Below are 21072 nucleotides of genomic sequence, written 5' to 3' on the forward strand. Positions count from 1 at the left end.
AAGAAATTTGTCTGAACTTTTGGTGAAAAATTTCTCATAAGCAAACCAACCCAAAACAATACTATATTAAGAAGAAAAAATACAAATTTAAGGCAAGTAGCAACCAGAAAATGTATTCCTTAGAATATTTATCCTTACAAAATGACATTTCCTTTGGAAAAAAACTGCACTTAGGAAAAATAAATGTTCTATAAACCTTCCCAGTTGCCACAGAAGAGTTTCAACAGCAATAACACTAATTAATTATTTGGGTGAAAGTTGAAAAAGGGAAGAAATTTTGGGCACATGTAGTTATTCTGTGTCCATCAAGTTAAGATATCCTAAAGTACCATAAAAAATTTTCATATAAAGAATTTTAGGGTTCACTGAAGTAAAGTACATTTATCTTTTCCTATTACTGTCAGGTCCCATATGGACACCTTAACAAAGGCTGAACTTGAAAGAGATTAAAAATAAGTTCCTCAGTTAATAAGTTGTAAAAATAATTAGAACACAAAGATTTTTATTAATTGCCTGAAATCTATTAAATACGTGATTTTTTAAAAAAGTGGTCCCATAAAAGGGTGATTAGAAAGCTATATATCTTCAACCCCTTTGGCTCCCTTAATATGCTCATACCTTTTTAACCTACTAACTTATGGAGAATCTAGTCTAAAGAAATAACCAGAAATATGGGAAAAGTTTCATTTTTAACAGCCTATTTATAATAATGTAAAAGTAGAAATCAATATATAAGGGGGAATGAGTAAGTAAATAAGAATTTAATCACTTAATGGAATACTATTCAACCATTAAATGTTTTTTAGTTTGTAACATGGGGAAACGGTTATGTTCAGTGATTAAAAGAAGAAAAGTTAAGATATAAAATTTTATATGCAGTAGTAACTCAATTACAAAAATAAATCCCAAATCTGTATATAAAAATAAGAATGAAAGAAAACATACTAAATTATTAAGTGATTAACTTTGGATAGTAGAAATATGCATGATTCTTTCTTAGAGTCTACTTTTTTGAATTTTTAAATTTTCTAAAATATTTCACTTAAAATTAAAGACATTCTTCTAAAAAGCAAGCTGTCTAAACATTTGGAGAGTATCTCTCTATGGTTTCTGTGATTCTAAGCTTTCCAGGAAATTCTTCTTCTACTAAGGTTGGAGCTTTATATATTGTATATTTGTGAAATGTTTAGGATTTAAGTAACAGAAGGAAATAAAGAGCGACTTAGGGCCTACACTACATGCTAGGCACTTAAAAAAATGATCTTAATTCATCCGACAATCACCTCCATTTTATATAAAAGAAAACTAAGGTTTAGAAAAATTAAGCAACTTATTCAAGTTTGCATAGCTAGCAAGAAGTAAAATTAATATTCAAAAACCCAGGACTATTTAATCCCCAAATCTGAAGACTCTGAAATTTAGTTTCTAAGGTATACCTTTAAATGAGAAAACCCAGTAGGTGGTTACCATGATCCTAAGCAACTGACCATGAGACCAGGAACCACTCGTCAGACAGTCATGATTAATATATTCTTAGACATGCTGCAGAATTTATACAGACAATGTGGCCAACTATTGGTGCTACTCCAGAAGATATGCCAGATAGAAAAATATTTATGCTACCTATCGTATTCCCTCAATGCCATCTTTTTTCAAGTAAAGGTGAAGCAGTAGGTTGCTAGCTTATAAGATGATATCCATATGAATAAACTAATCAATCAAAATTTAAGTGCTGATTTCTACAAATTTAAATTACACATGATTAGCCAAACTAAAAAAAAAAAAAAAAAAAAAAAAAAATCATGATTCTACATTAAGCTAAGTAATGCTTCCAGCTTTCTGATACCAGTTAAAAGAATGATACTTATTAACCATAATGTAGGCTCTAACAAATAAAAATCTTAATTAGCAAAAGCCCTGGCAAATTATTTTTTTTATATCAGGCAAAAATATTTCTCCCTTGTTATCTACTCCTGTGTTTTTTCTCCCTCCCTAGGGTTTCTTCTACCATCCCCCAAGAAGTAGAAATCCCAGATCTATTAAAAGAAGCATTTTTCAGGAAGCGCTTTAGAGTTAGCAGTTCCTCATCGCAAGTTTTTTAGAGTCTCTAGGGACATTTGAAAAATTTGAAATGCTCAAAAAAAAAAATCTATCTATATTAATACATTTTTTATGGTAAGATGATATATAATCAAACTTTTTCAAAAAGGAAATTAAATTAAAAAATAATTTCTGATTACTTTGTTCATCAAAACATAATTAACAGAATACCCTATTAATTGAACATTTTGGTTAATCAAGGTCTTAGCATATTAAAGACATCACTGTAATTAGCAGGCTATTGTTGAGATTAAGTTCACTCAGTGGAAAATTATGTGTTGAAAAATTACATGTCCTGTTAGCTTTAGCACTCTAGGAGTGGAATCTTCAAATCCTAAAATTAGCTATCACGAAACTTGTATTAAGAGTTGTTTGTGCTCACTAATAAAATAAAAAATAAATGACTATAGCAACTGAATAGTTTTGTAGTATGAAATTCTTGAAACAACATCTCTCAGAATATCATATTCATTGAAACGTAATGCAATACCAATGTGCTCAACTTACTGTTATAAAAAGACACACTTGAATACTTGAAAATTACCAATAAAGGAGGCTTATAATGACAATTTTATACAGGACACTACTGAAATATGCATAAAGTGTTTTATAATATCATATTTATTCTACTAATAATACTCTAACCTAGACCATCTAGTATTTTGTTAAACACAGTCCATGAAACAATGAAATTTATACCTTATATTCCCAACTATTCCAATGTAATAAGACTAAAGATGGGAGGAGGGGTTGAGGGAAAAGAAAAATAATGCTAAATTTTGTACTTCTCTTTTTTAAGTTCCAAATCAAATGACTACTTTAGTCTATGATTATAATTTTTCATAATTCTCTAACAGGAAGACAGAAACTTATTTTTTTAGAAAGAAGCATTTTAAAAATTACAGCTGAGGAAATTACAGCCTGGCAGTTGGGTGACACCTACAATCACTCATCATGTTCAAGCAGAGCCGTCCCTTGGCCTGGTCTCTCCTGACTCCCAGGCAGGTCATTCTCCTTATACTGCTAGGAAACCTTGTGAACACTGATGGGTATGTTCAGAGAGCTGAAAGAAAAATTCTTACCGACTGTAAAACTGTTTCAGGACTTTTATCTTCATGCTCATGTGATGCCTTGGTAATTATTCGAATAGTTTCTTCTTTCAAGTGCTTTGAGAAATCACTTCTTGATGGCTGCTCTAGATATTCTGGTTCTCCTGCTTGTGCTTCATGAGAAAAGAATCAATTGTATATCTAATATAAATCAGTGAGTCTATACTAAGATATATCTGTTATTTATTTCTCATTTGAAGTTATACAATAATTAATTTTACTTTACTTACTCAATTTAAAGTAATACATGCTTCAATATACAGCACTTCCCCCAGAATTTACCAAAAGAAAGAATCAGATCTCAGAGGAGTCAAATAATTACTGAAGAAAGCACTCATTATAGTTTATGCTAAGAAATTCATAGTAAATTTTTTTGTCATGATAAGTATCAAAGTCTAACTTTGGAAAATCACGAGCATTCTACCAAAAAAAGAGGTAGGGGGGTGGTTTGTACAACAATCCTGGTCTGAGTTGCTGTAGAGAGCACAGTAGCTGTTTTTCTGGACACAGTATCCTTTTTCATACTTACCTAACAAAATCCTAACCCTGAATGAACCCAACCTTCTATCTTTTCTGAACCTGTTCCTGGTAGCTGAGTGTTGTCAGAGAAAAACAATTACAACTTGCCAAACTGGTACCAATATAAATTCAAGACTTCAAATACTACTTCTGTGAAGAACTCCTAAAGTTATATTCTACTGCCTATGTTCTGAGTTCGAAACCCATAGATGCAACAATGTACTCTGAATGTCCACTGGGTATTTAACAGGCAACCCCAAAATCCTTATACAACCTACAAGGCGTTATATAAATGGGCCTCTGCTTATCTCTCCAACATTGCCTGGTGTCCTTTGCCCTTTACTCAAAAAGGAACACATACCAGTCTTTTTTCAGCTTATCTAATACAACAGAGAAGAGGTTTACCTTCCAACTTTTGGATCTTTCCTTATGTTCTTCCCTTTGCCTGTGTGTTCACCAATTCTCATCCCCCCATCTAATAACTTCTATATATCCTTTTGTTTAAATACCACTTCCTTATGAAGTATTCCTGCTAACCACATTTCTAGAGCAGGGTTGCTCAGCCTCAACACTACTGACATTCTGGTTCAGATGATTCTTTGGTGTGGAGGATTGTCCTGTGTACCCAGGTACCTACCCACTAGATGTCAGTTGTTGTGTCCCCGCAGATGTGACAACCAGAAATGTCTCCAGTATTGTCAAATTCTGTCTGAGGGACAAAATCACTCCCAGGTGAGAATCACTGCTCTAGAGTAAATGTATACTTTCTTTTTAATAGCACTTACCACAATTATAACTTCATTATTGTTGTTAAGTATTTGTTTCAAGCCCATATCCCCTGCTAGGCTGTAAGAATTGAAAGAGCAGTGATGCTATCTCCCTTTTGTATTGCTATTTCTTCAACACCTAGCATATAATAAGCACACAATAACTTAATGGAACAAATGAATTAATAAGCTAATGAATGGATAAAAAGAAATAAGAAAGTACACTAAAATATTCTACAGCGTTACTGGGATAGGTTAAGTGAGTCCTTGCTCAATCAACTGGTGGGACACGACAGGATACTGTCATCCTTTCCAATATTTTATTAATTTAAAACTTTTCTCAAAGTGAAATATTATTCAAAAAGAAATACTGTAATTTCAACATAGATGCATGAGCATTGATTTATCCAATGAATTCTAATTAAGTGTCTAACTATGTGCCTGGCACTAGGCTAGGCACTGGGACTCCGAGTGTGAACAAAGCAGCCAGTCCCTGCCCCCATGGAGTTTACAGTCAACTATGGAGAAAGTTATTAACCAAAGAATCATGCATATGAATTGTGACAATATCATAATAATACATTATAGGAATAAAATGGGGCAAGGGTAATTTAATTATGGGATATGAGATAAACTGACTTCTTAGCTGGAGGATAATGGATTAGATTTGAAAATGGAAGAATGAACAGCCCATGAAGTGAGCATAAGCTCAATCCAAACGGCATCTAGTGTGGCTGGACTATAGTATTACAAGAGGGGAGAGGTGGCCAAGAGATGATGCAGATAGGGACAAAACGGAGGCCTTTGAGTCACAAAAGTTTTGAAGGGCAAAGGAAAGTGAATAAACATTTTAAATACAATGGCAACATGTCAAGTTTAAAGAACATTATTCTGACCACACTGCAAAGAACAGATTAGAGAGGAAAGTAAAACTAGAAGTCAATGAAAGTACTAAAAGGTACTACAGCAATATGAGCAAGAAACGACTGTTCTTTTGGATAACAGAGACAGCAAGAAAGAGACAATTGGTTAGATTCAAGATGCATTTTAGACATAAAGGTTTGGAGACTGATGTGAAGATGACAAATTTTGGGTATGAGTAATTAGGATAATGGGAGTGAAATATACTATGACAAGGAAAACTAAAGGAAGAAATGCTTACAATGTGTGTGATAGGTAAAGAAGTTAAAAAAAGTTAAATGTCATCACTTCTGTATTTCCTGACTTTGGACTGCAATGTTCTTTCAGTGTCCCTGTATGATAGACAAGGTTAAGAAAATCTTAACCACTGCAACTCCAGCTTAGCAAGGCTTCTGCTTCTGGAAGGTTTCATAAGTGGCTTAAGTCAGCTGCTTTAGGGATTAACAGAGACAGACTTCTTGTTGATAAAGATTTCATTACTTGTGTTTTCCCCCTTTGTCTCTTCTCACTGTAATAGATAAAACATCAGTAGTTGATAGTAGGATGTGAGCTTAATGCAATGAGGGCCAAGAAATCCATCTGGTGTGACACTGGTCTAAGCCAGGGAAACCTGGACAATGTATGTAAATTAAGTCCTTAAGATAAAAAGTAATTTTATCTGATCGACACAGTCAAATACACCTTAGGTCCCCAGCGTCAAGGTTTCCTTCCACATAGGGATTTGAGTCGAAAAACCTTATGTGATGCTGAATGATTTTGCCTAAATGTCATATAAAACTATTTCCTCTAGAATTTTCCCTGTGTAAATATCTTCCAGGGAACTTATTTGAGTGGTACTGTAATCACAGTAGGTAAACCTATAAGGATTCGAGTTCTGGGAGTTTGGAAACAAAAATCCAAACTTCATTCCCAACATGTTTGTTGAGCATATGCCATTTTCAGTACCGAGCTAGGTATTAACAATGTAAAAAAAAAAAAACAAAATTTACTCACTTTAAGGAACTCTCAACAAAATCAGATAAATGTATACTCCATTACAATACGAAGTACTGAATGCAATAACAGACTTATGCACAAGGTCCTACAGAAGCATTGTGGACCTAATACACACACTTGGAATGATGCTGCATGCTAAGAACGGAGGAATGCCAACTGAGCTGAGTCTTGAAGGATTTGTAGAGAAAATTATCTTGATGAGAAAGAAGATGATTCCAGGCAGAAGGAATAGCATATGCAAAGGCACTGTAAAAGGTAATAATTACTACAGGGGTAATTAGGGGGATTCATAAAGATTTGGGGATATGAGCAAAGTCTTAAAATGGACAAAATTTCAAGAATAGTGAGGATAAGAGGACATTTTCCAAATGAAGGATACTTCACGAGCAAAGCCTTAATTACAGGAAAATAACCTACAAGCAAGAATAATGGGGAATACCCTGGTTTAGATGAAACATAGAATAGTAGTTTTGGAAGAATTACAAGGGAGTCAGATTATAATAGAGGGTCTTCATAAAAAAGAAAAGAGGTTTTAGCTTCATTTTGTCAAACCAGAAGAGTAAAAAACATGTTCACTAGAACAAACAAATAACCAAAGGAGGAAAACAGAAAGCTCTTTCCACTATCCAGAGATAAGCACTATTAATATTTTTAGTATTATATATTCCAGATTTTACCTACCCAAATTTTTTTTTTAAAAAGTTATTCTGAATATACTGTTTTTAAACTTAATATAACAATCATTCTTCCTGTCGATACAATTTTTACTGATTATACCATGTTCTTCAGTATAAAGGGCTCATACAACTAATATTTTACCATACATTTAGGCAATTTCCATTTCTTTGTTAAAAACAGCATTAGGACAAAACATCTGGCTCTTTTATGTTTTTTGCACACACAACAGTTTTTGTTCATCCTGTAACCCTATAGGAGTCTCACGCAACAGTTTTTGTTCATCCTGTATCCCTAGAGAAGTCTCATCCCTGCTGGCCTATATAAATGGTAGGAGCTCAATAAACAGAGACCACGCTGTTTCCTTTATGCACTAACTGGCATTTTATGTACTAACTGGTCCCACAGTTATTAAAGTGTTATTGTTCAGGCTTCAGCTTGAAATACAGCTGGTGATTACTTATGTGACATTTGTTATTCTTAATTCCTGGAAGTCTTCCTTGGTTACCTACCTGCAGCTACAAACTCCTGAACACACTCATTTCACCGTGAATGACCAGTTCTCTGTAGAGGTGTAAAATGGCCCTGTACCTGGAGTATCTTTCAAATCATTTATTTAGTTTATGGATGCTTCACTGAGATTTTTGGATGGCTATCCTCCACATAAGATATTTTCCAGCCATGTTCTATGTTGATAATAGAACTTATTCGTTCACCTATTTGGCTGTTATATAAAATCCAACATTCTGAGAGTACTCAGAACTTGCTCCTTTAGTCCACCTTCATGTTGAAGTAAGGGGTTGGGAGGACCTTGGGGGTGTTCTGTGCCTGTTTCCTGGTTATGGTCTTTAGCATTTTAAGAGAGTCAACTTGACAAGCCATTGACTTTCTGTTAAAGCATAAAGGTCTGCTCTCTAATCAACTATTTAAAAAAAGAACAATAACTTGTATCTTTCAGAAGTATTTCATACCTTAACTTACTAATGAGTCATATTTATTACATGCAAATTTAGAACAATATTTAAAGAGTACTGTGTCAAAGAACAGCAGTCCATTTTTCTTACAGAAATGTATTTAAAATCAATGATTCCCCAAAAGCAGCCTATAAAGAGCCACGCTAAGCTGGCTGCATAGAATCATCACAGAAACAATTTTAAGACTTCAGATGCCTAGGTGGCACCACAAACAGAATTCTCAGCAATGTGGGGAGCAGAGGCTTAGGAACCGAAGTTAAACCTAAAAATTATCCAGGATAGAGCTATACATGCACAACATACGTTTAGCCTTCTTCCCTAACGTATAGTTATTTTGGCTACCCTTTTTTTTTTTACATATACATCTTTATTGGAGTATAATTGCTTTACAATGTTGTGTTAGTTTCTGCTGTACAACAAAGTGAATCAGCTATATGCATACATATATCCCCATATCCCCTCCCTCTTAAGCCTCCTTCCCAATCCCACGCCTCTAGGTGGTCACAAAGCACCGAGCTGATCTCCCTGTGCTATGCAGCAGCTTCCCACTAGCTATCTATTTCACACTGGCTATCCTTTTAAAATGGTTGCATTCCCATACACTGAGGATCACCCCTAGGAAACTCATTATTGCAATTTCCATAGGGAATGAAATCAAATCAGAAAATATTCAAGGGGCATCAACCATGTGTCATTTATTATGCTAGATTCTGGAGATTTAAATAAGAACATCACCCGGTCCCTGTTTTAAAGGAACTTGAAAATATTGAGGATATTGTTCATTCTGCCAGGTCTTACTCTCAGGAACCAACTGTACTTTCCTGGAATATCAGCTTATTTTTGATTTGTAGACCATTTGTACCTCATTTTTTGGTTTCAGTTTCTTTTTGTTTTTAAAATCCGAGTATGTTATATATATTGTAAGGACTTCAAATAGTTTTTGAGTAAGATATGGGTAACACAAGCAAAACAGTAACAGGCAAAGCTCTCTCTCCTTCAGAATAATTTGTTTTATACATACAGCCTAGAGCCATGCTGCTTAACCACAGGTACACCTCAGAATTATCTGACCATCTTTTTAAAAATATATATTCTGGACTCTTCCTCCACTGATTCTGATCCCAGTAAATCTTAGGTGGTATGTCCTGTTTATACTCAGAAAAAGTCCCCCAGGTAATTCTGAGGTATCGATACACACCGCGGTAAAGAACTGTTGGCTAAATCTCTAAACATAAGTGTTAAGGTAAGTTTTCTTTCGCAGTAGGCAGATTAGGGAGGTAGTGTGAGATGGACTAAAGAATACTTTTCTATCATTTATTATTTAGTTTCAGTAAGACAATGAATCGTGTGGGAGAAGTGATGCCTATGGATTTCTTGGTCACCTGTTAGAGAAGAGGAACAAATACTCATTTAATTAATACTATATAAATTAATATTCTTATTTGGAATATCACCCTTAAGAAATTGGATTTTAATGGTTCTTAGGTTACAGCTTTACTGAAAAGATTTGCAGGGAGAGAAAAAAAAATCACTCTGATGGATTTTATGCACAAGATTTCCTTGTATTACTTCCACTAGTCACTCATAATCCTAGTGCACACCTGAGAGATTTAAACACAGGTTCTCTTTGACAGTCTGAAAGTATTATACCAAATTAAACAAATTACTTTGAAAACTGTGAGGAGAAACAGGAAAAAGATGGCATAGGCATTAAAGTAAAATTTCTCTACTAATGATAGGATGTAAGTGATTCCAATGAACACTATAATACATTCCCTTATTCAATTGTGGTATGTTAAATTCCCCTGTAACAGAATATGGATTTCTTAATATGATATGTAAGATAATACAGTAATAGAAACCAATCTTTTAAACAATAATCTCACCCCCAAATTTATAGATTTAGAACATTCTATTTCTACTAACTCAAAATGCATATTTCTAGCAATTCTATACAGGACACAATGTTTTCTACTGAGGCAGTATTGTCACTGCTTTCTAAAAACCAGTCTGGAAGATAATTATCATAACAATTACATATGAATTGACCTTTTCCATCTCTTTATTTTTTAGTTATTCTGGCTCCTTTCAGAAATACATCTGTATTTCTCTTCAAGTTTTTTTTTTTTTTAAATACTAAAGAGGGACATGAACATATATGCCCAATACCTACTGCTGAATTTTTTAAAACTTACAAAACAGCATATAAAGTGTATAATAGGAAGTATTGATCAGGATAAAAAGGGTGTGGAGCATACACATGTGGCCTTTTCATAGCGAGGGAATATAAGATGACAAATGTAAATGATAGGGAAAAGCTGGCTAGTCCTGTCAGACAGGAATATTAGTGGGGAATATGTATTAGTCTGATTTAGTAAAAATAAAATGTGTTAAGTCTGTAAATTTAGATAGTCTCGTGAGAAACAGAAAAGATGGAAAAGAGACTGTACAGAATTTAATATTTTGATGTTACAAAATATAACTGAGCCAAGAATAATACGGTTGGAGCTTAACCAATGACTGGAGCACTCACCTTCATCTGAGCGCTTAGGTGCCACTAGCACGCCAATTATGCAGCCCTGTCCTCCCACTAATAAGGTAAGAAGAGCCATGTGCAACTGGAGCACTTAAAAGTTAAGCAAAGAATAACAGAGTAGTTCCATCTTGGGGCAAGTTCTAGGGAGTAATTTGGAAAGGATATGTCCAGAAGACAAGGGATGAAATCACAAAGAGATGGAACTGACTCAAAAATGAAAGGAACTATAACATAGTTACTACACTGTGATTTGAACTCAGAAACCTCTTGATATCTACTGAGCTATTTTACTTCCTACTAATATGGACAAAGTTACTATAATGAAACTGCATTGTTATGAAACTATAGAGTTTCACCTGTTCTACACAGTGGCCCTTGATGTACAGGAAGAAAAGTACAGTCCTCGTCTGGTAGAGCTCACCAGAGACTACAATGGTGGTATTCAGATATACTGTACTGCATTTCTGTATCAATATGTTGGTATCTTTGTTGGTATAATACCATTATCTTGGTCTTTTAAAAATTCTGAATCAATGTCACTTAAAATCAAGATCAAGGACTCAAATATTCAACTCATATGAGAACAAGTTCCAAGTTTGGAAAGATCTGTGCATGCCTACATCAGTCACCATACCATATTGTGGTACTATAAATCTCTCATTGAAAGAATAATTCCTTCTAAAGTTCAGATGATAATGCTGAAACCTACCTAGGTAAAGCTGCATGGGAATCTGTCTATAAAAGATGAAATTAAACACCTAAAATGCTTTCTTAAAAAATAAAAACAAAACACACAGATTTAAAAAAAAAAAAAAAAAAAAAAGAGAGAGAAAGAGACAAATGGGGTTAAGGAAAATATGTTTAATTTATCTCTTCTCATTTCCCCAACCACTAAACAGAAATAGCACCTTTCCTACAGTACAAAATGTTATCCTAAAATATTTTGACAACTTAGTGATGAAATTAATCTTAAAAAAAATCATTAGACATTGTATTTTCAGCTTTGCTAGAACATATTTTTGTACAGTGTTCTTGATATTTTATTGATTTCATCACCTAATAATTGTAGAATGTTTAATATTTATATTTTTATACACTTATCTTCTCATTTGTTTTACAGATCTATATAGATTTTTGCTTGGAATATATTAAATATTTAGTTCCTGCTAATTTTGTTTTTAACTTTAAGAATTCTGAAAAAAAATCAAATAAATACCCTACATGAATTAATACTATTTACCAGTAGTGTTATTTTGCTCAAATATGAAATTATTAGAGTTCATTCCTTTGATAGCTTTAGTGAATTGGCTTGGGTTACCTGTGGTTTCACAGTTTTTCTAAGCATCTTGCCAAGAAAAGTCAATCAAAGTAGGCAGAATAGGTAGAGGGAGAGTTAGCAGAATCATCTCATTTAACTTGAAAACAATATATATGTACATAGAGTGTTATCTGGCAAAGGGGTAAGCTAAATTGTTGCCTTTTATTATCTCTGAGTGATGGAATTTCAGATGATTTTTACTGGAGTCTTCATATTTTAGGATAACTAAAGTTTTATGTTGTTTTTGCTTTTTCAATGAGCATATCTTATTTTTATAATAAAATATCAATAAATATGATATTGATAATAAAATGCAATAAAAGCGGACTAACCTGTTGTCACAGAAGACTCTGACTCTCTCAATTTCTGAGATGCTAAAAGTTTTTCCTGCAAAGCTTTCTGGGCAAGCTGTGCATCCCATTCTTCTAGTTCTTTCTCAAATCGCTGGTTGTCTTCCTCAACAAAATCTCTTAAGTCTGGTGGTAGTGTTTCTATTCCAACAAGGGCCTGCCCAGTTTCTTTATTAAACTCCTCTGCAAATCATATTTCAAAAACTATTATAAAATTAAGGATTAAAGAAAAAATGCAAAGCTCAAAATAGAAGATGTTTCAAATGTATTTAAAGTACAAATTATTACCACTTGGCGAATCAATATTACCTATATATTAAAAGAAAACTCAAACAAATGCTCAGAAAAACAATGATGCAAACGTTTGATAATCCATTATAGGTAATGTTCTCAGCTTTTGCTTTTAGGCTGAAGAGTTAAAAAATGGAACAAGACATAAGGCCAAAATTGTTTGCTACTTTTCAAACACTGACATAGTTCTACTTTTTCTATTATAAAATACCAGACGTTTGATTATTCATGAAGTAAAACTTACCACAAAATGAGAAGAAATAACTCATAACCTCAAAAACTCAAAATAGAACTAAAATTCTTTTTCATCTGAAGCAGTTAAGTATAGCAATATACTTATATGCAATTTGAAAACTAATCAATCAATATAGCAAGATTTCTTTAAACATCACATAAGTAGTACTTAAGAGGGTTACTCAACCTCTACCACACACACACAAAATAAATTTTAGCTTTCAGTCATAAATGAACTGCCTAACTAGTTTTGCTAAATGGTTAAATACAAAAGGAAAGTTTATTTTTATCAGTCTCAACAAACCTTTATTAAGTGCTTTTTATATGCAAAGCCTATATTAGAATATGAGAAATAAAAAGATTAAGACATAGTATGAAATGGTCCCTGGCTTTGAGCCGATCAGAGTGAAGTGGGAAAGACAAGTCAACATACAATTCCAACACATAATAAGTGCCCAATAGAGGTATGCTATGAGAACACAAGGAGGGATACTTTGTGGCAGGTCAAGGAAAACTTGGCAGAGCAGATGACATCTGAATTGAATCTGGAGCGATGAGAAGGAATTAGGCAAAACAAGAAAGAAATAAGATCATTACTGGCAAAAAATAAAAATAAAAAACATAAGAACATATAGATATAAATGTGTGAAATGATTTGGTGTGAGCCAAAGAAGTTCAAATATCAGTAAAGTACATAAAGTTTGAAATGGACAATGGTTATAAATGAAGCTGGAGAGACAATTAGAGGCCAGAAGATGGAGGCTTTATATGTTAGGTTAAGGAGCTTGAATATGAGTCAATGTGTGACACAGTCATTAAAGGGATTTTAACAAGGAGAAAAAAATCAGATTTATATTTTATAATAGTTACTAAATAGTTAACTTTGAATACAAAATATATTCCAGTTTTCAGCCCTGGTCACATTACTTTTCAATTCCAGTTTTCTCACCTACAATAACCCAACAGCATTTTCTAATCATATTCATCACACTCTTTAGTAAACCACACTTAATTAATCACACCAGAGACCAGAGTCACATAAAAGGGTTACTTATTTAAAAATACATACCACCCTATATATTTCATATTCTTACCTTGCATTAAGAATTGTGGCTTATCATTTATGTACATTAAACAGTATGCACTGGCATTTCTATAACCACCAAAAGAGTCCCTCACTAGCTCTTCCCATGATGATTTTGTTACAGCAATATCATTGTACTTCATCCACCTGTTTTCACGATGATCAAAAATGTATGCCCAGTAGTGCCCGGCATTAGCTTGGCCTTCATGAACTAAAACAGCATGTAAGCGATAAGGAACCTAAATATGAAAAAGAAGAGTTAAACTGTAGTTATGCAGTCTATTACACCACATCCCATGAAACCCACAAACCATCTGACTGGGGGATCCCATAGGAGCATATGTTTTTTAACAAGAGTAAATTGGCTGGGATTAAAGTTTTGAAAAAATTAAACTATGAAATAAAAGAAGGCAGGGGGCAGAGAGGATAAGCAAACTAAAGACATGTAAAACAGGTATGTAAATAAGATGATTTTCAAAACTCTGGAAATATATTTGTCGATCTATTTAAGTTATTTCTTTCGAATAAAGAACTTATGATGAACACTTTTATATATAGCACATGATTTGTTTATATCTTCACAGTTATAAATTGATGGATGAGTTCAGCAAAATGGCTTATATAACAAGCCATTATATGAGCCTCAGAAGTTAAAATGTAACTGAGACCTTTACCTTCTCCCATAATCTTTTATTTATTTATTTATTTGTTTGTTTGTTTGTTTATTTATTTTTGGCTGCGCAGGGTCTTTGTTGCTGCTCGCGGGCTTTCTCTAGTTGCGGTGAGTGGGGGGCTACGCTTCATGGCGGTGCGCGGGCTTCTCATTGCGGTGGCTTCTCTTGTTGCAGAGCATGGGCTCTAGGCGCGCGGGCTTCAGTAGTTGTGGCCCGCGGGCTTCAGTAGTTGTGGCCCACGGGCTCTAGAGCGCAGGCTCAGTAGTTGTGGCACATGGGCTTAGTTGCTCCGCAGCATGTAGGATCTTCCCGGCCCAGGGCTTCAACCCGTGTCCCCTGCATTGGCAGGCGGATTCTTAACCACTGCACCACCAGGGAAGCCCCACTCTCATAATCTTAATATCGTTAAACAACCATATAATTTTCCCATGGAAGTTTTTTAAAATGCTAAGGCCATTTGGGAATTTTTGATAAATTTTATTATAAAAGAATAAAAAGGTAGGCAATAAATACAGTATGAGAATACAACTGAATGAGGAAAATATTAATATAAAAATCTTAAAGTTCAACAATTTTATAAGAAAAAGTATGAGAATTATGATAAATAACACAGATAAATTAAAATATGTAAATAATTTTGATAATGCTTACTAGCTCAAAATTCAACTTACTTGGATCATAGATTTGTCAGAGTACATTAGTTCAATTGTGCGATGGATTCTAGATATGCTTTCCTGCAAATCTAAGGATAGAAGATGCCATTTAATGATTAACATCAAGTATGTTTCTACTGAGACTTATAAGGTAGGGAATAAAGGTTTTCCTACCAATATGTTAGAGGAATAAGAAAAAGTTTCTAAAACTGTTCTAAAACTTACTATTCAGAATTTGTATAAAATGAAATTTAGTTCTTAATAAAAGATATAGCACAAATGAAAAATGAAAAACGAAACAAATATGGTTTATTTAAAAAATGTGCAGAGCCAATAAAACTGAACTTTGTTCAAATTTATAAAGGAAGTTTCCAATGAAAATTAAAGCTAACCCCCCCTACATATTTCTATGAAAAAGGAAAAACTTTATTTTTTTCCTGTAGTTTATTCTTTTATTGCCCTAAATCAAAAACAAAGTTCTTTATCTTGATGAAGTTCCCCCTGTGTTAAAATATATAAGTTTGGAGCCAGAGGAAATTAGGGCACATAAGTGGAAAAGGGGAGCTATAACTATACGAAAACCTTTAGAGTGAAATAAAATAACTTCACCACACATCACACACACACATACATATATGTATATGGATAGAAGTAACTGAATAAAAATCCACTATAATCACCAATGGAAATAAAGTTATGAGACTCCCATTACTCATTATTTCTACTTCCAGTAGAAATCTATCCTACAAAATTATTTAGAGGCAGGGATGTTTCACAGTTATATTGCCTCTAATTGTTTTTTAAAAAGTGGAGACAACCTAAATATTTGTCAATAGGGAAATGGTTAAATTATAGTATAACCACACTATACTATGAAGCTGTTAAAAAGAATCAGGAAAAAAACACCAAAGACTACAAAAGAAAATTAGGAACTTTAGACTAGGTAAAGGCCTTTTACAGCTTGTTAGAAAATCCAGTAACCATAAATGAAAAGACTCCCCAAATTTAAGAAAATCTATTATTATAGAAACAAAACAAAAACCAACATAAAGAAAATCAAATGACAAACTGGAAAAATATTATCTGCAGCATACACTACAGGCAACAGGTTAATACCCATAACATTAAAATTTCTATTAAGCAATAAGAGAAGGACAAATAGTTCAATATAAAAAATGGGCAAAGGTCACAAATTTATAGAAAAATAGAATTTCACTCATAATTAATGAAATGCAAATCAAGACACTGAAATACCATTTTCATTTCAACTATCAGACTACCACAAATTAAAAAGTGCCCAGAGCTAGGGAGAATACTGGGAAACAGGTTCTCTCACACAAAATTATTGGGAATGTAAACTGCCTCATTGTTTTGGGAGGGAAATTTTTAAATAGTCAAAATTTTAAGTATATACACTTTGGATCAGAAATGGCATTTTGAATATATTCAACTCAAAAAGTATGTTAATATGTATGCAGAAGGCCAGCTTTGTTGGTAGTTAGTAACAACATAGAAATTGAATAAATTATATCATATTCATATATTGGAATACTATGTAATAGTTTAAAAAATAATGCTAACAGCAAATATCATCAGGGATAAAAGAGAGAAAACAAATATTCCAAGGAAAATCTTTAATACTTGATGCATAATATTATAGGTTCAAAACCTTATGACATGTCTCTCAAGTTCCTCTAACTTAAAATGGCCAGAAGTGGACTCATCATATTCCTACTTCCTCCCCCAAGGTGGGGGCCTGCTCCCCACCAGTTTGCTCATTTCCAAAGTGCATTCCATCTATGTAGTTATACATATCACTATGAGCAACTAAGGGAATCATCCCTGATCCCCCCCCCTCTCTCTCTTCCCTCTTGTCAATGACCCACATCAAAGAATATACCAAATTCATTTCTTTCCTCCCTCAATGCTACTACCTTGGTGTCAGAAGTTCTTAGCTTTCAGCCTTCTGAATGTAATCTTACGAAAACAAACACAATCTGCCAAGTCCAGTAGAAAATTATCCAACACCTAGCACAGTATTCAGGAAAAACTATGTGCTTAATTAATGTTTATAATGATTTCAAATACAAAAAATTTCCTTAGATATGAAAAATACTAAGGAAAATCTTTAGTTACTAATGCTGTTAGTTGCCACCACACCCTATTTACTCCCTATTAAATTAGGACTGCTCTTTATTTCCATATTGTCTATAAAGCATCTAGTTGGGCATTTAAAATCTAACAAGTGTTTAGTACAAGTCCAACCTTTTGGTATAAAAAGAGTAACTCCTAGATTTTTTTTTATAGATCAATAAAATTAGGATAAAATTAGGGAGCAATAATAGGTTATTATATTTTGACATGCAAGAAAAATTATGATAAAACTACCATAAAATATTAATATCACTTCATTTTAAGAAAAAGGAGATTTTAACAGCAGTAAAGTAGGAAGGAGATAATTTCAGAATAAAGGAGAGTTCCTTCCAAGCATGGACATATGGCAACTTAACACTAACACACACACACACCCCACAGAGCACTGTCCTTACTTTTCTTATTTTACTACATGCCAGTTAAAACTCGTTATAGACTGGCACTGAGCTAATAGATCATATTTGGAAACCTACTAGAGCAGAATGAATATTAAAATTCACATTTCTAATTCTTCAACCTAAAGAAAACATTGTATCACTTGAACTCACTGCACAAACATCAAGGGAGGTACGTAACTGATTAAGTACAAAATCTGATGCTGTATGATGTTTCACCAATGGAGTACCTGTGAATACCAGTTTGATATAAATTTAGAGCACTAAACCAGAAAATCAGACCATCTGTTAGGTCATTAATTAGCTAAGTAATCCAGGGAAAATCTTTTGGTCTCTCTAAACCTGATATTAAGATCATAAAAAAGGAAGCCAAACTAGTTTATCTTATAGAAAACACTTTGTAGGGGGAAAAAAACCTTTATTAATATTTACATATGAAACCCATAATCCACAGGTGACTTCCCTTCTCAATTCTAACATTAATCATGTCCATCTGAGGTAGAGTAGCTCTGCTATGAGAAGCTTCTTACCTCTGGTGTCATTTTCTATTTCTGTCCTCCAGCGATGTAAACAGCTTTCTAGCACAGAGAGTTCCTCTTCTGTTATGTGCCTTGGTGCTGGATGCATGGGCAAATCTGGAGGCATCCGAGACTGAGTGAATGGTTTGTGTATTACTGATCTCGATGAAATGGCAGCTATTGATGCGGGTGATGTGCTTGGCAGTTCTAAAGAAGGAGCTCCCTGCTGGTCTGTTGTGCTGTATTTTTAAAGCACAGAATATTCATTATTAAACTTTTCAAGTTGAAGCTCTGGACAATGATTATGTGCCAAACAAATAGCATTAAATAGGCTTATAATTTCAAAAGGAAAAAGGTTTCTTAAAAATAAAAACCCAGAAATACATGGATTAATCTAATAACCTAATGAGATTCTTAATATATGGAACTACATTACTATAAGGATAAAATTGGGGCTTTATAGTAGAAATGGCTTAATCATATTTATTTATACAAATCTTACATATACCAGAATTATAAAACCTTCCCTTGCTAATACTTAGCAGCTCACATTACAGAAAATTTTCTAATTTAACAGTAGTATTTTCATGGATGAAAGGTTGATACATATAACATACAACCTAAAGTATAATTCTGAATGGAAAAAAAGTATGATGAAAATTTCAATCCACAACCATAAAATCCATTGAAACAATGAAATAAGAAAGCCCCCAGAAGCATACAACCTTCTAAGTGAACGTCATCTTTTTAGTGTTCACTAAAATAAATCATAACATGCATTTTATAAAACCGTCTTTAAAGGCATCAATTATATTATTACGTAATACAGTAACACAGCTGTCTCTTCTATCAAGAAAACTTTTTACCTTGGTAATGTCTGTGATGGTACAGAACCACTAGATGGGGAACTAGCATCAATATCATCAACAGGAGAAGTGCAAACAGGTTTACTTGAGGCAAATTCCAACGCATACTGCAGAACATCCACCAAGGGGAATCGTTTGGGACCCGAACCATAGCTTAAATACCTGTTAACCATAAAATGTATGAATGCTTTCATTTGTGTATAAAGCACATTTGTTTTTTTTTTCAATAATTGTTATAAAACATAATAAAAACATTTCAATAAATATTCCTCAACAATGAAATTAATTTTGCTTTCAAATGAAGATGGTAAAACTAAATATACACTCAAGAAATAAATTAAATGTTCTCCAAAGGAACGCAAAACCAAAGCTGGTTAAGACTGAATGTGTGTATATACTGTTATAAATTTTAGATGCTGCTCTAAGTTGTAACCCAATAGTAAAACGAAAACTGACATTTCCATCTCCTGAGACTTTTATTTTTAGATCTGTTATCTGGTCTCAAGATGGTGACAAATATTATCCTCCCACCGTTTACGTCTGATTATTTTTCAATATGATTACTGATACCTTTTAAGAATTAAAACTATTGAAAAATAACATTATTTTGTACAAAAAGTTGTAGGCTATTAACTTTCAAATTAATACTAAAACAAGGGAATACAGATTAGATCAGAGGTTGCAAACTGGGATCTTTCAGACCACATTTCAGCCTGTAGACTTTTGTCTGAACTACAGAATATTTCATACTCTAGATTCTGGCTTCTTCTGGAAACAATGCGAAGCTATAGACAACAGGAAGATGATGGTCATGCGTGGCACCGCCTACTAGTGCCGACAGCAGCCACCCTCTCTCCACAGGGATGTGCTCTCTGACTCCCTCTGCCCACCAGCTTACGCTTGACTTGCTTCCCCCCTTCTTTATAAAGCCTCCATGAGCCTCTCGTAGGCATCTGAGCTTTTATCTTCTGTGTTAAGGAGAAAAACTCAGTTACCGTTCGTTTTAAGGGAAATCTCAAGAGTAATATTTAGTCTCACACAAGAAGAAATCTCAATCATAGATTAGTTTAACTTTACATCTATTTTTAGTACCATGCGTATTACCTCTTGATGGTAGGAATATTTAATTTTAAACAATAAAATCATCTTCTAATGCCAACTATGAATTATTTTAGTCTCTAACGAAACTCAAGCCTAAACTATTCAAGCAAAATATCAATCCAGAATGATTATTTACTCCTAGAATCACAAATCATTCAAAGCAAATTTTAAATTAAAGCTCTAGGTAGTCACTAAAAATATGACTTCCTATAGTTAGCTCATAATTTCACAAAAGTTTCAATACCTTTCAAGTCTCTGTTGCAATACTGTGAGGTAATCTTTTAGTCTCTTGATCTCTTCCCTCTTAATTCTTGTTATTTCTCTGTTTCTGTGCATGTATCTATCAGGAAAAAGAAATACAGCAATTATTAGTATTTTCAAATATAGAAGTAGACACAATATTAAGTCTAGCCATCACTACAGAAGATCAACTTATCCAAAATTTTATAATAAAACATCATACAGACAATACAAATTAGTATTTTTCCTTATAACATTATTCCCAGTAACTATACTTTTCTAAATAAAAAGAGAACTCCAGTTTCCTTGACAAATAGTATTAGATACATTAAGCAAAAAGTAAAAATTATTTTAAGGAAATTAAGCAAAAATTTTCTCTAAGCACAATAACTCTTCACTGGATACTGAAGTGTTTCAAAACTAAGTCATGCTGTATACCAAACCATACCTGTCCAGATATAAAACTTGAGGAAATTCCAATTTGTTGTGAATTTTTTCTGGTCTTCCCAATGCCTGATTAAATTCAAATCTTGACAATTCAAACGTTAACACAGGTGGTAGTTCGGTAAACCAATGCTGAAAGAAAGCAATAACAAA

General features: G+C 33.4%; 1 protein-coding gene across 4 annotated transcripts in view; it reads right to left on the reverse strand.

Moving 5' to 3' along the window:
• Positions 1 to 21072, reverse strand: part of USP25 (ubiquitin specific peptidase 25) — a 50566-nt gene extending 29494 nt beyond the window's left edge. For all 4 annotated transcript variants that reach the window (XM_082391944.1, XM_082391943.1, XM_082391941.1 and 1 more), the window contains exons 1-8: positions 20924 to 21072; positions 20480 to 20575; positions 19135 to 19296; positions 18281 to 18507; positions 15220 to 15290; positions 13885 to 14113; positions 12248 to 12448; positions 3183 to 3322 (exon numbers count right to left, since the gene is read on the reverse strand). In XM_082391944.1, the coding sequence (XP_082248070.1) occupies positions 3183 to 3322; positions 12248 to 12448; positions 13885 to 14113; positions 15220 to 15290; positions 18281 to 18507; positions 19135 to 19296; positions 20480 to 20571 (1122 nt within the window). In that variant the 5' untranslated portion in view covers positions 20572 to 20575; positions 20924 to 21072. The remainder of the gene's footprint in view (positions 1 to 3182; positions 3323 to 12247; positions 12449 to 13884; positions 14114 to 15219; positions 15291 to 18280; positions 18508 to 19134; positions 19297 to 20479; positions 20576 to 20923) is intronic.

The sequence above is a fragment of the Balaenoptera borealis genome (genome assembly GCF_965194805.1).
Source record: "Balaenoptera borealis genome assembly, chromosome: 5".
Taxonomy (NCBI): Eukaryota; Metazoa; Chordata; class Mammalia; order Artiodactyla; family Balaenopteridae; genus Balaenoptera; species Balaenoptera borealis.